This window comes from Passer montanus, unplaced genomic scaffold (assembly GCF_014805655.1).
Source record: "Passer montanus isolate IOZ18808 unplaced genomic scaffold, ASM1480565v1 scaffold9, whole genome shotgun sequence".
Taxonomy (NCBI): Eukaryota; Metazoa; Chordata; class Aves; order Passeriformes; family Passeridae; genus Passer; species Passer montanus.
The window spans coordinates 13,179,348-13,199,534 of NW_024374367.1; the positions used below are offsets into that span (position 1 = coordinate 13,179,348).

Sequence of the window (20,187 nt, forward strand, 5' to 3'; positions counted from 1 at the left end):
TTGCTAATAATAAATTTTACCATTTAGACATCGCAGTAATATGGTAGACAGTGTCAATAAAAGTATGAAACAAAGATGATCCCTGTCTTTTAAGGAATGCTTTCTGATTACACACCGGAAATTATAATGGGAAACATAAACTAAGTGCACCTTTAAGAGAGGAAAAAAGGGGATAATGCAAGGCGATGGACCTCGCTACATATATCCCATCAGCAGAAGTATTTCATATATATATGTGTGTGTGTGTCAAGCATGTATGAAAATAAAATAGAAACAAAGTTACAATATTAAAGTAAATAAAAATATTATAATAAATAATGACCTCATGACAATTGTTAATGACTGTTAATGCACACACGATAAAATACATAATAAGAATTAAAATAATAGGAAAAATAACAATTTAAATAATGGAATAAATAATAAAAAATAATTTTAAAAAATAAATTAAAAACAATGAAATAGGGATTCAGGGGGCTGTTTGGAGCTGGCCCGCTGCTCGCCTGCCCGGGAGGGACAGGAGCGGGGCCGTGCCGGGGATGCCGCCGCTCCCGGGGATGCTCCCGGCGCCTCTCCCGCTCCCAGCAGCATTCCCGGGAGCACTAGAGGGCACTGTGGGATTTGGGCCACCCCGGCCTCGGCCGCCGCGGGGGTCCCGAGCCCCTTGCCGTGCCCGGGGCGGCTCGGGAGGCCGTGGAAGCCCCGGCAGCCGGCACCGGACCGGCCCCGTCCCCTGCGGGCCGGGCTCGGCACCGGCGGCTGCCGGCGGCGCGGCCGCGTCCCCCCGCACGGGACGGGGCCGCGATCCCGCAGCCTCCCCGCTCCCAGGGGGGTCCCGCCGGCCCTACAGAAACCCCAAACGCCCAGGCACAGCCCGGCCCTTCCCTGGCCTCGCTGCCGGTGCGATTAAAAAAGTCCGCGCCGTGCGGATGATTTCGGTGCAGAACGCTCTGCCATGCAAAACGAGCGCAATTAATGCCTTTGAAACAATTTATGATTTCCGGCCTACTTCAACGTGTATTAGCATATACCTGGTTTCTTTAATATACACTTTGTTTTTCCAAAACCACAAACATAGTTGCTGGAATTTCATGTGGAAGTGCTTAAGGGGTTGAAAGTTAACACCTTTGTGAGCCGAGCAGTCTCACAGTTGCTGCTAAACAAAAGCCTCTTTGTAGAAGCTTTCTCGAAATGTTTTCTTAACATGTTCCAAGTAGTTTTAGGCAGGCAAGTAAAGTAAACAAGATGTTACCATGATAAAAACACTTGTGAAAACATTACAGAGTGCACTTAGTAGTTTCTTTCACATAAACTCCCCTTCGTTTCATCAAAGTTAAATGCACATGAAGCAGATTACCAGCATCACTGCAACACCGGACTGCCACATCTCTCCAAAGGTCTGTGTCCTTTCTTTTAAAGGATATATTTGATTTTAAAATGCTACAGCCAGGATTAAGCACGTCTAACCCACAATCAAATCATAGGGAAAAAAAAAAAAAAAGGAGGGGTGAGGAATAATAAAACCCTATTCAGTCTTCTGAATTTTTTGCCCTGGCTACCCTGCTGAATAAACCAGCCTCCCTCCAGCCGGGATTTCCTGAACAACTTGCTGTATAAGGGGTATATATTCCTATCTTTTACGGTCTTTAAACACATGCAAATGAAATCAAGGATATAGTCAATTTTGCAGGAAAGTCGCTCCGTGCTACTAATTGCTCCTTTCCCGCCTGCGAGAGGGCCCTGGTTATTAACAGGCCAGACACGTGTGCACCCTCCAGCCCTCACCTTGCTCCTGCAGCCTGGCAGAGGCCACAGGGTCACCGCCCTGAGACTGGACTTGGTTTTGTTTTTAGGCTCAGGGAGTGTTCTGGAGCATGCAGGGTGCTGCTGTTCCATTAGGCAGAGCAGCAGCCCCTGCTGCTATCACTTAGCTCTGACTGATACCGCATCACATGAGAACCAATGGCTGATGGATTCAAAAAGGAAACACAACACAACGACGCTAAAACGGCAACTTATTTCAAAAAGAAATAGGGAAATAAATGCGTACAATAGCCCGTGTATCTGCTGGTTCTGATAAGCATCCTCCTGTTGGCTGTGAGTGAAAGACAACTAGGATCGTTATTTGTACAGTATTTATCTTTGAAATCAAGGGCCCTGTGGTGTACCTCACCTTGGGAACAAACACTACAGAATGATCACAGAAGAGTGTCAAATCTCTGGTTTTGATTTACCAACAGTTATGATATTTCTTCCTCAGGAGGAAAAGAAATGAACCATGTTTTAGACCTGCGAGTTCTTTTTTCTCCCTTAACTGAAGAATCATTTTATTGGCATACAGGGCCTTCATTCCACATACAACTTCTCTTTGCCTTTTCACAAGGTAAGTGAAATTAAGCAATACTCGATACACAGGCTGTATTTCACTTGGTAAACAAGAGCTTTTCCCTTGAGGGGGCCATTGAAAGAATGTCACAAATTAATAAGTATCAGAAAGGAACTTCAACCATTTATCTACCTGTTATCTTTCCATTGAGTAATGAATTCTGATAAATGGAAACATAATTTTAAAGAAAGATGCTCCACAGGAACATGGAAGGCTACAGTATTTTATGAAGGAACACTCACTTCTTAACAGTGTCAATACACTGCTCAGGGACATCCATTTCTGCATTTGGTCTGGGTTAAATATCACTCTGAATAGTAAGACTTTGGATACCGCAGCATTTGGATAATGAGAAAATTTACACAAGGTGGCAAGTTTAGGAAGCTCACACAAAATATTTCTGTTGAAAGCTTTCAATGGAGGCAAAAGCTAGACTGATAGTGAAAAAACTAGAAGTGATGGAGTAACTTCAAGTCCGACCTGGGCTGGTCACAGTTTGCAGGTTATTCCTAACAACTAATTACTGCATGTTATCTCCTCCAGGTGAACTGGTGGACTGGGTCTATGTACTGAAACACCTCCAAAATACCATATAAAAAACCAGCCCTGCCGATTGCTGCATGTTATCTCCTCCAGGTGAACTGGGTCTATGTACTGAAACACCTCCAAAATACCATATAAAAAACCAGCCCTGCCTCTACCCATGCTTGTGATTTGTGCTCTCTATGTATGACCACCTCAAGCAGACCACTCAAAATTCCTATGGAATCTTCCTGAAAGCAGCCACTCTCACCTGGAACACAGGACTAGCATAGGAAGCAAAGGTGGCACAATCTGACCATATGTGACCACACACTTTATTCTGTGACCACACACTTTATTCTGCTACCTAAGGCTACCACAGCACCTTTCTCTTGCACTCACAGCAGTAAATTGAGAATTGTTTTAAAGGTCTAAATGCTATAGTATGGCATATGAATATGAATGAGCTGGCAAGTATGGCGAGATTAGCATTTATTTCACTTAAGTGAACAACAGGATGAATTACAAGGAATGAGGCCACCCTTCATGGAAATTTATGACTAGCACCTTCTTATTTTGTAATCCTCTTGTAATGAGAACCTTGTCATTACTGTACCATTCCTCACTTGTAACATATGTTTATAGCAGGACCAGCGCTGCTCCTACGAACCCAGGAGGGTTTTGCCAGTGGAACCACAACTGGTCCATTCTGTTCTGAGAGCAAAAGCCTATCTGTATCATCTAACATCACCCAACAAACATCCTCTGCTTGCTTTTGTCCTTCCTTCCCTCACATAAAAATCCAGGGAAGCGCCCCAGAAACAGCAGGTACAGTTGAACCTTTTGGGAGCAAGTCTACTTATTCATCCTGAAGAACCTCATGTATTTATGTGGACTAACTTCACGAGATCACTACTCTAAATGGGAAAAAAAACCTTGTCCCTTTGTGCATTTAAATCACAAACATTGCTTGGGTGGCTGGTCTTTAGTGATCTTACAACTGAGCAGCCACAGAACTTGAGCAAAGATCAGGGACAAACCTTCAGCAACCTGGATGCACCCACAGCATGTGTGTACCTGGTGTCCTACCCAGACAAAGAACTCTTTTGTGATGGGAACAGGGGTGAGGTTGATGGTTTACTTGTGCAGCAGCCATGTGTAAGCTATTAGGGCTCTGAGGTCCTTCCCTGCATTGGGATGCACGCACTACCATGCACTAGTCCATAATGCACTGTTTATGCAACACGTAAAATTGTGTTCTTTGGCAGCAAGGAAAAGGTCTGCAGCAAACTGCAGAGGCCCAATTAATATAATTATAGTTTATTTTTAGTAGTGTAGACTTTGTTCATTAGTTACTTATTTGACATAAATTAAATTTCACGTGATGTTCTGCAATTCTCTGTTCAATTATGGAGTTAATTTAAGACTAGATTTCTAAATTAAAGTGAAATCAAGGTTAAAACAAGGTTTTATTATTTACATGATCGATACTGCAACTTAAAAATTATTTAAATAAAATTAAAAAAAAAAAGCTACGGAACTGCAAACGCTGTTTTATAGCAATACACTGAACAAGACCATAATTTCCCCATGGGGCTAATTTACTATCCCCTGTTAAAATGTTCTTGAGCCTGATCCAAAAGCCACTGAAGTGAAAGGGAGCTCTCTGTTGACTTCAATGGGCTTTGCATCAGGCCCGGGGTGAGTGACAGCACACAGAATTTCAGAGCATGCTTTCTGTACAATGCAAGTGCCAAAAAAACCATCCTTACTTTAGGAACGACTGGAAGTCTTCACATACTGCTTCACAGCCCGGCCACTTGCATACGCCGTGTCCGTACAGCGGGTGGCTGTGTGAGTGCTCCTCGTGGGATAAACTGGAGGGGAGAAAGAGAAGAGAGAACAAGTGCTGTGAGCTGAAGGTACTGAAACAATTCATCCTCACAAAGACTCCTAAAGAGCAGCAACCACCAGATCCTGAAGCATCCCCAACATCTCACGGTACCCGCCTGACTCTTGCCCATGGTTTTTCAAAACAGAATTAAATACCATTTGCAGTGTGAAACATGTGTCATTCTTACTTAGCTATCCTCCTACATTTCATTCATTAATTAAGAGGTTTGTAAAGAATTTAAATTAACACGGACGGGGGAGAAATCATTTGACAGACCTGCTTAATATCCTGCTTGATATTTTGCTAAAAAATTTATGAACATTGCATATTTACAACTCAACTTCATCGAGAAGTCATCTCCATACAGCAGTGTCCCATTACACCATAACACACAGCCAGACCTGAGGCTTTCCTCATGGCTACAGAAAGCAAAAGCATCAAATTTGCAGCCTTGGCTTTCCCACCATGTTATTTATTTACTGAGTTGGGTTTTTTTCTGGTTGTTTTTTTTCCTTCTTCTTACAGGCTGTTTCATTGCACAAATGCAGTGCCTTTACATCCCAAGAAAGAAGATTTGAGATGTATTTTCAAATGCAAAATTCACCGTGAAGAAGAGGGGGCATGCAATCAAAGGATTCCTCAGCACGAGGTGTTACGGGGGCTATTAACCTTGCCTAAGATTGGGCAGGAACGTCACAGAGCCTCCTAACTACTGAACCCAGGGTTAAAGCAAAAAATTCATATGAGCACTAAGGGGTTAATCCTTCAGCGGGATTCCAATCAATACGTAATGATTTGGCTGCACTGATCCAAGTCATGAGACGCTTTGATCCAGGCCATGTGGTGCTCAGGGAAATGTATCTGTTGCACTCACTGATGAACCATATTCTAAAATATCTTCTTTATTCGACTTCTGCATGGAAACTTCCTAAGGAAAGGAATTATTTTTTTGCAACAATCTCCATAACCTTAGATGACTTTAAAAGCAAAATGTCAAAATAATATTGAAATCTCTATTTTATGCTCACACATGTATGTATTTTTCATGGCAAATCTTTTTGCTACAGTATGTCTGTGCTGTATTATGGACTTCAAACATACACAAAGGATATGAACACATACCAGCATCTAGGTGTGGCTTTTATTACTTACTTCATCCTGGATTACAGGTAATGTTATGGATAAATGCCTAGTTTTTGTCATTTTACTTCTAAACACACCTGGAAATGGTGTTTATTCCTCTTTTGTAATATTATCTGTCTGTGCGCTCTGACAAAATTGTGTTCCTATATTATTTCAGATGCACTGGGTAGCCAGATCTCTGTAAATACACTCCTGAGATGTCATCCCAAACACAAACTAGTTGGAAGAGAAATTCCTGCCCAGATTCTGCCACTTTTGACTTTAAGCCCAACAAGAATTGGAAGATTACTGAAGGTATTTTTAAAAATTATTTTACATTAAAAAAATAATTTCGAAAGTACTGACTAGAAAAGGTATTATGTGTTTTATATGAACCTAATTCATTATTCATTAATATCCTATTTTTGGCTGTTTACAAATAGTCCTTCAAGCATAAATATATATATATATATGTGCGCAAGGTAATTTCCTAAGAAAACAACAGTAGATGAAGAGCCTTGGACAGGCCTTTTCTGTATACAAATACTAGACTGGTTTAACTGAATCAGTCTTTTAAAAAATGTTCAAGTGAGGAGAATCTCTGTAAAGTTTTTAGAAGAACTAAGGAACCGATGCATTATTTGCAATGAATTTTTAAAAATGCTAAACCACTCATTTCCTCAGCTGAGGAAGAGGAAGATTGGCTGAAGAACACCATCCATCCAAGCCAAACAGGCATATGGTAAAACATCCTCTATATACATCTGAAAATTCAGAAAATAATGCGGTTTATCATCTGTTTCTGTACCTTGATAGAGCAAAGGGTGAGACAGGAGGCTTTCATGTTAACACTCCATTAAAGTCCATAAAGACTACATATGAGAGTTATGATTTCAGTGTGTTTGGAAGAACAAAAAAAGAAAAAAAAAAGGAGTGTATGAATCTGCCCAGTGCATGTTATCCACACACTGAGAATTGTGATGGCCAAGTAAGGAGTCAGTCCCCCACGGGGTTTAAGCACTGTAAATCTCATTATAATATCAACAGGAGTCACATGGCTTAAACCCCCAGCAGGGATTTTAAAAGTTTCTCTGTGAGAGCCTAAAGGCCATGGCCAAGTCAACGGAAAGAGCCCCACCGAGATTTGTATTTATTTTTTAAATCCAAGCGCAAATCTCTTTTCTTTCCAGGGAACCTGCACAAGACAAGACAAACTGTGTAGGATGTGACACCCTGGTATTGTGTCCAAAGAAAATGATGGAATGACCAAGACAATATCAAACTCTAAATGATGCTCAGGATGTCAAAGGCTCGTGCTGTCAATAACCATAAAGGCTGGTGCTGACTGTAAATGGGAACTTAAAAGGTCACTTTGCTAACACGATGCTACGCGTAACACGCTTAACACCTACGCAGAGCTTCCACTGCCATTCAACCAAGCAGAGGAACTACTTCAACTTACCAAAAATAAGACATTTCTAAGAGAAAAAACCCTCAGTCCTGAAAGACAAACGCCAGCTCTCTCTGCAGGCACTGTGCCATTCCGAAGGCAGCACCTCCCATCCTGCTCGGGGGGGTTTCAGCCGTGCCTTTCAGTGACCTTTATGTGTCAGTATCAGATTACTGCTATTTTATCCATCCCACTTTTAAAGATATTATAGATTGCCACTTGTTCCCTGATAGAGCCTGAAGAAGCACCTCAAAACAAAACAAAGAGCGGGTTCATACAGAGGCGGATGTAACGCACAAAGGACACAGCCAGTGGAAATGAATGGAGAACTCTGTTGAACTGATCTAAGTACTCACTTTGTTTGGGCAAATAGAGGTGGAAAAAGAAGATTTTAATCCTGTACATAAATAAACAGCTTTGTGAGCACGATGAAAACCTATAATCTGAAATTGTTTACTGATATTTTGCCTGCACGCAAGCACAGCTTCTGTAATCTGGATGCATCCTAGGTCTCGCTGCCGGAGACAGTCTTTTAGAAGATCTGAGCATTGGCAAGCAGAAGCAAGTTTGAGGTCTGTTTGATTTCTAATGACACATTAGAGTAGGTGTTTGTTTCTGTCACTCTCTCCTTCCCAGGAATGCATATTCATGGTCGGGTACTGGTGATGCAACACCAGTTAGTGGAAATCATTTTATAACAAGACATAATTTTCAAAGCAGTGAAGGAATAAATGACGTAAATTCAAGACAACATGGGGTTTTTTTTTCTCTTCATAAGGTATATGTTGCATCAAAGGTTTATATTGCATAAAAAATAGTTAACACAATAGAATTACTTCCAAATAATGCAACAGTGATGCATTATTACATCGAACTACAGGAAAGAACACTGGCAAGTGAAATGTCTTGCCTAAGTCACTTATTCATGACAGACATGAGAATAACAAAATCCATGTATGAGACTGAAAACTGTGTAAAGTGTCCACTTATTTTCTGCTGCTTCCAGCTCTGTTTCCAGTACAGAGGGGAAGGGAAAAGGGACAGGCACTTCCACAACTCGTCTGGGCTTGCTGGAAAGAGGAGAGGAAATTTAACCTCTTCCTTCTTCCCCCTACATTGCCTCATAACCCCAAGATCTCCAGAGGGTCTGGTAGCAATTTCACCTCCCATTCCTACAGGGATGGCTGTCAAAGCTGCTACTTGCACAGCCCACTCCTGCCAGCCACTCACCTTTAGAATACACCTGCTGTGCTACAGCATCCTGGAAGAACCACACTCTGGGACACAACAGCACAGGAGATAGAGACATCACAGACAGCTAAGTGCTGATGGAGAGTAAAAATGACACCCTGAGGTGAGATGGGAACATACTGGGTATTGGGGAAAGCAGTGACCAAAGCCCTGGCATGAAAGCTCCGGTTGTTCTTTAAATGGTTTCATTCAACCCCCACTTATTAAGCACGTGGAACTGGGTACTGTGCTTGTACACACACTGGCTAAAAAGTCATGGGTAGATATAAAATCCAGCTAAGCAGAAGCTTCAGTGTCTGTGCTTCTGCCACACAGTGGACCATATTTTAAATATTCATGATGCTGACATATTTCATAATTCCATTCTCTTTCTTCCACATCTGCTTGGGCCAATGATCTTTGCCAAAACACTGGGGGAAGTCAGTGATGTAGAGAAGCATCCTTGACTTTCTATTACATTTATGAAGCATCTGCTCACGTTCTAACAGAGCTCAGAACATGCCTGAGCCACCTGCATGCTGAAAAATCAATACCACGTCTCCTGCTTCCCTCCTGCAAGGAGTACAGCACCCCCAGAAAGTGCAGAACTGCCTTTTTAATTTTACTTTATTCCTCAGGGTCAATGGGAACTGACCTCATCTTTGCCAGCTGCCATGAAACTGATATCTTGTACAGCCCAGGCAGGAGCACGGGGCTCTCTCACACCACATTCCCCCTCTCTCTGATTTAAATGGCACAGCCATTGAGGCAAAATGCCACAATTTTGGTCCTGTACAGGAGAAGGAGACACACACCTGGGAACCAACACGGCTCTCCTGGAGTTGTGACTGCCTGGTGAGCTCTAAAGCTCATCAGAAGGTACCAAAAAGAGTAAGGCTGCTGAACAAGTCACCATTTTCTGAGTCAGAAACACTCACTGTAACTGATTTTAAAATGAAACGGAAGAAGTAATGATTAAATCATTGTACAAACTGTACTCAAGTGCAAGTTCCTGTCTTCATGAGAGAATCAACCGAACAAAGATGCAAAGATGTGTTTTGCAGTGAAGTTCCACTGGTGAAAATCCCTTCAAATTCTTAGTAAGGTGGTGTAGCACCTCTTTCCTCTCTAAACTGTGAATTTAAAAAAAACCCCAAATAATAGCTAAAAAAAACCAAAAAAACCCAACTTCTAGATACTCATGCTCCTGTCCAAGCCTCAGGAACGGCCCAGGAAGCAGATATGTGATCTAAACAGTGGCCTGTCCAAGCAGGGTGATGCCTCTCTATCACTGAATAAAGCTTAACAGAAGGTCATGAGCCTACAGGAGAGGTGGAATTTGATGTGAGTGGTCAGTGACAGCTCTTTCTACAACTGGCTTGCAAATTTTTGGATGCTTTTTAGAGGAGCGCTGCTCCTCTTCCTCACTACTTTATTCCACATCCAGACCTAGAACTAGAAGCAGCTCATGTTTTACATCAAGCCCTATTGGAAGTAACAAGAGGTTATATTACATTTTAAATGACTACACCAATTTAAGACAAATCAAGTTAAAACTGCAGCCCACAGGCTGAAATCCTCTCTTCTAATCGTCGTGCACTAACTTGTGTACTCCTGTAGCATAAGAAGGAAAACAGCAGTGCTGATTTGCACCCCAAATCACTGCCCCCCATTAATGCCTCTTGTGGCACTATTCCCTAAACTCCTGTTCTGCAAGAAGAACACTGGAGAATCTGTAGCAAGACTAAGACAAAATCTGGCTGACATTCCCCTTCCCTTCTACCCCCACCCTCACTGCAAAGAGCAGAACCAGACTGGATAATTAGAAGCACCATCTTCTGGTTTTGATCTATCCACTGGATGGTTTGGATTATTAATCAACGTTATGACCCTCCAGCACTCTCACACGTCCTCCTTCCAGTGGCAGCCCCTCTTCCAGCCCTGCAGGAAAAGTGCCACAGGGCCTGGACAGTCACTGCCCTACATCCCTTCCTTGGAGAAATTAAATGTATTTCTAGAGCATTTAAAAGAAATGTCCATTGCAAAAAATTCATCACTTATCTCTGGTACAAATTCCACTCCTGCATTTGAATTAACGAGTTTCTCTATGATTTAAAACTCTTTATTTTTTTTTTTTATTTCAACCTTGTGCCTAGGTACTGTGGTGAAAAGTACATCAAATATACCCAGACACACACGATTTGAAACGCTGGATTTTAAATTCCAGCACTGCTAACTAATGAGAACAATTTTTTCCTTCTTCTTCTTTGTAGCATCACTTCATGTACTTACATACCATAATCATATCCTCCTAGAGCCTCTATTTTTCCAGGGTGTAGATCTTTAATTCCCTTTAATCTGTCTTCATAGCCTATTCCCTCCAACTCCTTTATCATCCTAGCTGCTCTCCTCTATATTTGCTCCAGCTTTCCTTTATCCTTTCTGCAAGAGAGTGGCCAATTGTACATCACACTCAATGTGGTTTAACTGGTTCTGCATAAAGTAGAACAGGAAAAAAAAAAAAAAGGACTCGGATGCAACATGCATGTTTATGCCTCCCATGACTGCATTTACCTTTTTGACTAAGACATGGCACAGAGTGTCCCACCTTAATTTCTCAACCCCGATTATGCCTCAGCCATTTCCCACACAGGCGATGCTGAGCAGCTGACGTGTCATGTCAAACCCGCAGTTTGGAATTTTGATTTCCTAGCTGGGCTACTTTCTACTTATCCCTGCTAAATCTCATTTTATTCCTCTCTGAACAGTCTCCTAATTTATTCAGATTAAAACGGATTGATTCAGTATCTTAGTTTAATTAGGAAAAAAATGTGATCCAACCACTTTCTTGGGTTTTTTGGGGCTGGGGGGATGTTCTGTGGGTTTTTTTCAGGTTGTTTTTTTTTTTTTTTTTAACACTGACTTTAAGCACAGCAATCCCATCCCTCTTACACACCCAATTCGCATGGCAGAGGGAGGTGGCAGTGGCAAAGCTTTGGCCCCAATTCAGCAACCCTTTTAAGAACACACACAAGTATAAAAACACAGGATTAGACCTTGGACTTCACTGAGATGGAGGTGTAAAATTACCAACGAACACACATACTTTGTAAAAAGATCCTGTTTGCCAATCTTATTTTACTGTAATTTATATTCTGTTGTAACATTTGAATTTATAGTAAAAGAAAACACTGAGAAACAAGATCTGTACTTGTTCAACAAAATTCTATTCTGTTACATTTAGAGTTGAGGCAAGTCTTCCACTCTTATATAAACCAGTGATACGTCAACAAATATGATTAACAGGGATTATTCACGTCAGTATTTTTCACCCCTGTCCCACAGGCACAACAAAACCTGCGCAGAAGGTGACTGTCACATCACACACAGCCTTCGCCCACCCCACACCCCTGCAGCAGCAGCAAAGTGCCCTTGGGGAAATGTTTATAAAAATATAATTAAGATAAATAATGATTCCAAGGGAGAACTACAGCTAGAGCACTGCATTCTCTCTGCCGCATGCTCTCCCCTTGGAAGAATGCTGTTTAAAAAAGCACTAAAATCCAGAGGACACAAGCCTGCTTCCCCAGGGAAGTGTGCTGAATCATACAGGTAGTGTAAATATCATATGCTGCTGCAGGTGCTAGGCAGTCTATTTGTTTGTGTTTACTAAAAGACATAACAAATAGTCCCACTAAAACAGAACAACACTTGGCATTGCACTGATAGGTACCAGAGCAGCCACAAATCACATTCAGGCAGTTAGATCTGAGCTGCTGGGCAACACTAGAGCTTCACCCTGCTTTTTTGGAGGGCCTCTGCACCATGATTTGCCCCTCTCAGAGCAAAGAGAAGCTCAGCACCCTGTCTGAGCATCCCACACCCAGGGAAAACCATGCAACAGCGGGAAAGAAAGCCAGAAAAAGACAAGAAGTACAGAACAGACTTGCATGACATACATGGCCAGCTAACATCGTTTACAGCTTTGCAACTTCTGAGTTAATTCACAGTATAAACAACAAGGAAAATGTTTCTTCCGAGCAAGACTTCCTGTAAACTGTTCATTAGAGCGCGCGGAGCGCAGGGCTGTGCACCTGCTGATTAACCATGCGCTCCAAGAATAAACACAAACCCCAGCCAGCCAGATTGTTCTGGAATTTGCTCTGAGCTGATTTTTCTTCCCCCACGTTATAAATTGGATTCTACAATAAAACAAACAGCAGAACATAGGTTGCCGAGAGTTAAAATCTACTTTTTACACTACATTGACCACAGCACCCACAGGCACAGCTACAATGTCTTTCTATGAATGGGACAGATTGCCATATGGATGCAGACACTGAACAAGCTGTACAACTCCTGGCGACAAGTGCCTAGGGGACTGTCCTATATTAGCACCACCTGTGCTGTGGAAATTGTGCTCTGTGTATGAAATGGTATTTAAGGGCCCATCGCGATGTTATTTTTGAGTATACACAAAAAGGAAAATTACAGTTAAAAAGAATTTGCTGGCTAGCGGATCTGTTGCTCAGTTCCCGAGATCATCTCCCAAAGGAATAGCTCTCCTCTTTATTCATGCAGCCCAAAATGACAAGCTGTAACACATATTAGCAGTTTCCCTGCCTGGGCTTATACCATCCTTTTAATGACAAAAATCTACTTTATAATATACATACGTTTTCCTGATCACACAGAAGAAATTACAGGCCTCCTACCTTACCACTACCAGCTATACAGAAAAATACCCTATGGCATTTCACAAATGTTGCTCCAGCAGCAAGCAATGCAATTTCAATTTTCCTTGGGCTCCTTCTCTCACTCCTCACTGTGCAGCAGGTAGAGCCACAAACCCCGATTACCAAATTTAAATCTGCATCTCACTACTTTGAAAATACAACCGTGTCTGCCTGACAAAAATAGAGCTCCAGATTAGCACAAGATGTTGAGGGAGTGAGGAGAAGGGAAAAGCAGGGAAGAGAGGTTTGAGCAGTACCTAGCTGCTTTACAAAAAGAGATTTCCCCCTCTCCAAACTGCAAGAAAAAAAAAGATGCCAAGAAAAAGTAAAGTAAAACAAATTGAATTAAAGAAAAACAGTTGTAAAGTGAACATTACAACCTGGGAAAAATGATGTCATTTTATTGAGAAACTAATTTTTTTTCCATTAAACCACAGTGAAACGGATAAAGTTTATACAGCTTAATGGTGGAGTTTTGCTTTAAATGCTGCTCAATATCTTAGCAGTACGATATAACATGATATAACAGCTGTCATACTAACTGCTCAATTTTTATTGAACAGCACAGAAAATAGTCACACAAAAGTCACCTAAGTCCTCTACTTCTACAGCCCTTTCAAGGCTGTTTCTGTTCTCAGATTGTGCTATATATGTAAAAAAAATAACACAGCTCTTTATCAGCTCCCTGCTCAGCTCTTCAGGACAATCAGACCTGACCAAATTCTGAAGAAAGACAACTTGCACATAGGAGGAAATAAAAAGAAACAGAAATCCACAGTGCAGTAAACGAAAACCAGGTCCCTTTTTAAGAGTACTTCATAAACACCTCTAATAAAAGAAGAGGACAAATTTTCATTGGACTTTAAGTATTTAGACAGGAATGTTTTAGTAAAAGTTTAACTGCAAAGTGCATGCAATTAACAGAAAGCCATCAGCTATTTCTCTGGTATGTAAAAATAGCATTAAGCTGTATTAAATGCACGTGTAAGTATCTCAGTTGCAAGAAAAGGGAGGAGATATGCAAAGCACTCAGATATCAAACAATGATCTGTTGGCCAGATGGAGGAATAAAACAATACATATGCTAAAATTTGGAAGAGTTCTGTTAGGCGTCTGCCAAGGCTCACCAAATCTATTTTAAGTGCTTTTTGATACATTAGCTTAGTGTTTGGAGTTGTACAAGTGATGGTTATTACACAGGACCAGAGAGGAGTGAAACGCTGGCGTGCAGGAGCTCCCTGATGCTGGGGCAGCTTCCCAAGCATCAAACCCAGCACCTTCCTCCTGCCAGGGGCCACATCGAACACTCACAGGCTGGTTAACTTAGCATCTCTCACAGGGAAAAGAAAGTAAAATAAGCTGCTTTTAGTTGAGTGCAGGAATTCCCTGAGAAGCGTGGTGAAGGAGCTCCTGGGCAGAGTGAGGAGCAAGTGGAATTGTACAACTGATTTAGCACGGTGGCAGACGGTGGGTGCGGGCGACGCACAGGAGGCTCCACACCCGCATCTGAACAGCACGAACAATAAAAAGTGCCTGATAAGGCTTAAAACTGAAGATTAACAGCCCCAGGTCTGAGTCACAGCCGGTGTTTTTTTCAAAGCTGATTACAGAAGAGTGACTCAGAGGGAAGCCTTCAGTAACTGGTGGCATTTCTTTGGCAGGGGAGTGAGTGCCAAGGGATCGGACACTGGGACACTTTGGGCTGTACCTGCACAGAGTGAATGGAGATGGCCAGGCTGGGCCCTGCTGTCACAATGTCATCATCACCAACAGCCCAAGCAGCCCCACAGCCAGTCCAGGTGCAATGAGAAGGACAGCAGCCGTGTGGAAAGCAGGATTGTTTATCAGATACCCAGCTGGGCCATGCAAGCTCAAGTCTCCCAGTCCAATCCAGCTCCACAGCAAGGATGGAGGCACTTGAGCTGCTCAGACCATGGGTAAGAGCACAAAGGTCATCATGGGGTTTGAGTACATGGAGCAGCTAAATACCTCTTGGGAGGAAAGGGCCCAGGAACACCTATTTCTTAAAAGAGAATGGATCTGAGGCAACCTAATCCAACGCAACTCTGCTGATGGTGAAGGATAATGAACTAAAATCAGCTGCAGGGAGCAACTGAGGGGAGCTGACATGGCTGAGCAGATCTGATGCTGGCACCAGTGCAGAATGAATGCCAGGGACTAAGTGGAGAGGCTGGCCAAGAGAGGATGGGGCCCTGGGAGCATATGGACTGCAGGCTGAACTGTTTCATCCCGAGCATTAATAATGGACCCAAGTCTGTAATTCTTAATTGTGCTGAATCCTAATGCCCTCATCTAAGGGCCTTGGGATTTTGATGGAGGATCAGCTGGCATGGAAGATAACAACAGTAAAACACGAGGCATTAGGCCTAAGCAGCAGATCAATGGTCTGCCATGCCATTCCTCACTTCCCTTCAGAGCCTTCTCCAGACCCTCTCCTCCTGCCACGCTGGCAAGAAAAAGCAATTTTAAAATCCCCTTGTTTATCCCATCTATTTTTCCTATGAGATGGCTGCTTGCTTATGTGGAAGGACAAGACTCAAGTGTATGTGGAAAGGGTATAAAGGCAATGAGGGGAAGAGATGGGACTGCTGGCAGATGGAGAAAGGTCTCCTGGACACAAAGCCTTTAACTGCAACTCTTCACCTTACTTCTGGTAAACAACAGATGCACTTCTTAAATTAACAGGTCCTTCATTAACTCACTTGTTTATGTACAGCCTCCACTATCCTGGCTCTGCTACAGTCAGTGCAGGATGGAACCAGCACAAGGTGTTCAAGAGTTCCACTGCACCCCCAGATCTCCCAGCTCAAGGCCAAACTGGAGCAATCTCTGCCCACTGCAAAGCACTGATGAATTCTGCACTGTTCTGGTTTTTCAAACCTTCCCACATGGGGAATATTCCCAAGCATGCAGGTTTCAGGATGTCCACTGTTAATCAGGTTTTACCATTAGTAGTCACTTGAAGTGACTGCGCATCCCCCTGCTTTGTTTTGGTGCTTTTCTTAAGAAAATAATCAAATTTCTCCCAAATAAGATGCAGTGGAACAAGACGGAAAGTGGGTACTATCCCTGACATTTCTAAGCACAGCAGATGTACTTAACTGGCTCCTGTTATTTATTTATTTACTTGTGTAGAGAAAAACTGCTTGTTACTGAAGAAACCCAAATGCTGATAAGATGATGAGAGGTTTGCATGCTGGTTGATGGTCTCACTTTTCCTTATCCTGAATGAATACAAGTATCTATAACTAAATATTTCCCTTAGGGTACTGATGACTGAGGTATGTTTATTGCATTGAGTGAATTTATATATATAATCAGCACAATAAACATTATTAAATTGTCTGAGTAAAATCAAAGCATGAAACACACAGTCAGTGCTGAATTCTAATGATGCTGAATGCCCATGATTGCATGGGGAAAGGATCTTAACAAGCCTTGATTTGAGCTTTGGCATCCGCCTCACAAATCACACGAAATGTTCCCTCTTTAATAGTGCTGAATATTGATAAATGTCTCTGCACGGCACAACAGGGAAGTTGGTCTCTATTGGCAATCTTTACCAAAGTGTGTTTTTTCCTTCTCTACACTCAAGGGTTTACCCTGAATGATTTAATTATAATTTTCCTTGTGTAAGACAAATTAAAGAGGAGAGTAGGAGTGTCATGCCAAAGCAGATTATTTATCTCCTTAACAGATTGCTGTGCACCAAACCCCAGAGCTGCTGCTGCTGCTACTTACAGAAACTGGGCGAAATGTGGGACAAAAGCATAGATGTAATATACATTTAAAGCCCAAATGAATGAAAGCATTAACCCATTATTTATAGCTGGAATTGTTTCACTCCCAGGGAAGCCATACACACAGAGCATGCAGAAACCAAGTGCAGCACCACAGTGTTCCCTGGCCCAGGAGGGAGCGTGCCAGGGAACGTATTTTTGCTTTTTGGATGTCCTGAGTGACTCTGGCCATCTACCTGCTGTTTTCTTTTTAGTCATAAAGGAGAAATTTTGCTGTCACTGTGCCCCAAGGGCAGCAGCCCCACAGTGGGCAGTGTCACCTCTGCCACCAGAGCTGTGTCCCTGCAGCCTGCGCAGAACCCCAGTCTGGGCTGGCGGCACGGCGACGCGTGGGCACGCCAGGCAGCCAATGACTACTGCTCCTGCTATTTTAAACCCCTTGTTTATAACCAGAATGTGTTTTTACCCAAGATACAGAGCAGATCTGCTGGCTTGCCTGCTGATTCTAACACAGGTGCCTCCTGTCTCGCAGGTCTGGAGCAGCCTCGCAACCTGACCTGTGGGATCAGGAACCCCCTAAAACACAGCCTGAACTACCCCAGTGACATGTGCCAGAGATGACAGTGATGATAGTAACTCCCACATAACCAACTTGCCTCCCGCAGCCCACTCCTTCTCAAAAGCCCAAGAGAAAGGGGCTGAAAACAGCTTTACAGCACGCCCTAAAAGTTAATGTTACCTGTATATGATTATTTATGGCTGCTGGGCAGTCGTTATGATGTGGCTGTGCTTAACTTTTAGGACACTTACAGATTTTACTATGTGCTTTTTATTGTTGTTAAATCTAAATAAATACCTCTTGCTTGTATCAGATCAGAGCTAACAGAAGGTGCAGGAATGAAGGGAAATCCACAAGTCCAAAATCTTCCCTGGCCAGCCCAGGCTGTGACTTACATGATGGGAGGTGGAAGGGCTGATTCCTCCCTAGTGAGCCGTTCCCACAGCCCCAGCTAGGGACTGCCTCTAGAAGTCTCCTTAGATTTGCAGTGCTGAACCAGATGGGTACAAGAACACCCACGGATTTAACTCCAAGTCCAGCAAACTCATGCTTCCAGCAGACCCATGATTTTTCTCGTCTTAACCTTTGCATTCAAAAAATTACTAAACCCCCGCTTGTGCCTGTGCTTTCCTTTGCAAGCCCACTAAAATTTCACTTTCTGTGAGCTTTCAAACATACATGTGATGGCAGCTCTTCCCTCTCTGCTCACTCCCCACCCCGAACTCCCTGCCTGTAGATAAATATCCTTTCAGAAAGGAAACCAGTGCAAAATATCTCACCAAGAGGAGTTTCTGTGTCACGTGAAATCCAGGCAGGCACCAGGGTGCCTGATGAGACTGCAACAAAACCCTTAAGTGCATCAGGAGGCATTCTCCTGCCTGTAGTCTCCTGCTCTACTTATGGATAAACATGTAATTCAATCACTGCAGCAAATGGATGGCATAAAGCCTCCATGTACCAAAGAGAGGCAGGACAAAGCAAAGTCTGTAGCCCTCTTATTTGTATTCCTAAATATACCTATTTTGTACTTTGATATTTCAGAAAATTCAACAGATATGCAAGAAAAGTATAAGGCAAGCTTAATAACACAGGTATTGATTCCAGAACTGAGGATTTAGTCTTCTTAACTAAGACAATCTCAAACAATACCATGGCATGTTTATGCCTTCCTAATTAATCTGGAACTTCAATAATAAAGCATGTGTATCACCTTGTCTGCAGATCCCAACTGCCTCCGGGCCACAATTACAGGACTCAGACACCTGGTTTTCCAGGTCTGCTCAATACTATACACAGAGAAAATTCTTACTTCAGAACAGATTCCTGTATTTCCACTGCATTTCAAACTGAACTGAATCTGTTTCCTGGTTTAGACTGCCATTAGTACATAGCACGTGCCTCTATTCAGTGAGAGAAGATCCATCTTGCTGCATGGGATTTTACTTTATATACTCGGTAAGAAAAACATAGATAAAAAATTTATTGAAAAGCCATAAACCCATCTCGTTCAGTACTACATGCAGCAAAAAGGGAATTAATTGTTTAATAAACATCAAATTTTTTTTAGTATCCCATGTAAGTCATCATGAAAACCACGTCCTTGGCACTTACATGCATTATAAACATATTCACTGATGTTCCCACACACGTCCTTGCAATGGGTATATAAAGGGTGCCTTACACACACAGCACTTCTTCCAACAGTGGGTGTGCTCTCCTCTAAAATCTATTCCCAGCAGCACTATTTTCTTAATATCAGAAAGATATAAGAGGTATTTATATAGCTTCCCTATCAATCTACTTTCAGACCACCAGAAATACAAACTCTATGGCTTAAAAATTCCATTATCCTCTTTCTAATGAATGAAAGGAGGACGGAAAGACAAAGCCATCAGTTTCCATAAAATCCAGCTTTCACTAGTGTCTGCTGTAACATTTCTAGATGGGCAAAGGGACTCTCCTGAATGCAAAGGAGCACTGCCCTCCCCACTGCGCCCACTCCTTGAGACCCTTCCTCCTCCTCCTCCTCCTCCTCCGGCAGCGACGCCGAGGCTGCAGCCGGCGCTGGCACCCACGGCCCCGGCGCCTGGGCCTGTCTATCTCCCCAGAAGCAAAAGTTACGTTGTTAGACACGCCTCAGTGAAATCTGGGGGTGTAAAGAAACAAACCTGCAATAAAGCATCCTCTGGAATAAAGCAGAGCCCGCGCCGAGAAGCACGTCAACAGACAACCCCTGATTTAAGCCATTTCTTTTAACAATGCAAGCCGAGCAAGTATAAATTAACTCACACTTTTAAAAGCCAAACAACACCAGTTAGCTAATTTTATCAGCGGTTAAAAAAAAAGAAAAAAAGCCACTTTGTTTTAGAGAAACCTGGTGAACTCAAGCCTACTGCTGTCTTGTGAAAGCAGGGAATACAGAGTACAAAAAGGCAAATATGTTAGATGAGACAGGGCACCAAAATTTGGTAGAAAAATGGGGACTGTACTGACCAACAGATTTTCTTGCTCCCCTCCAGCCTGTAAA

At 42.6% G+C, this 20,187-nt stretch overlaps 1 protein-coding gene across 16 annotated transcripts in view; it reads right to left on the reverse strand.

Annotated features, from left to right (window-relative positions):
- The window catches only part of FOXP1 (forkhead box P1), a 380,068-nt gene that overhangs the window by 42,112 nt on the left and 317,769 nt on the right, over positions 1–20,187 (reverse strand). For all 16 annotated transcript variants that reach the window (XM_039733877.1, XM_039733876.1, XM_039733880.1 and 13 more), the window contains one exon: positions 4,681–4,785. In XM_039733877.1, the coding sequence (XP_039589811.1) occupies positions 4,681–4,785 (105 nt within the window). The remainder of the gene's footprint in view (positions 1–4,680; positions 4,786–20,187) is intronic.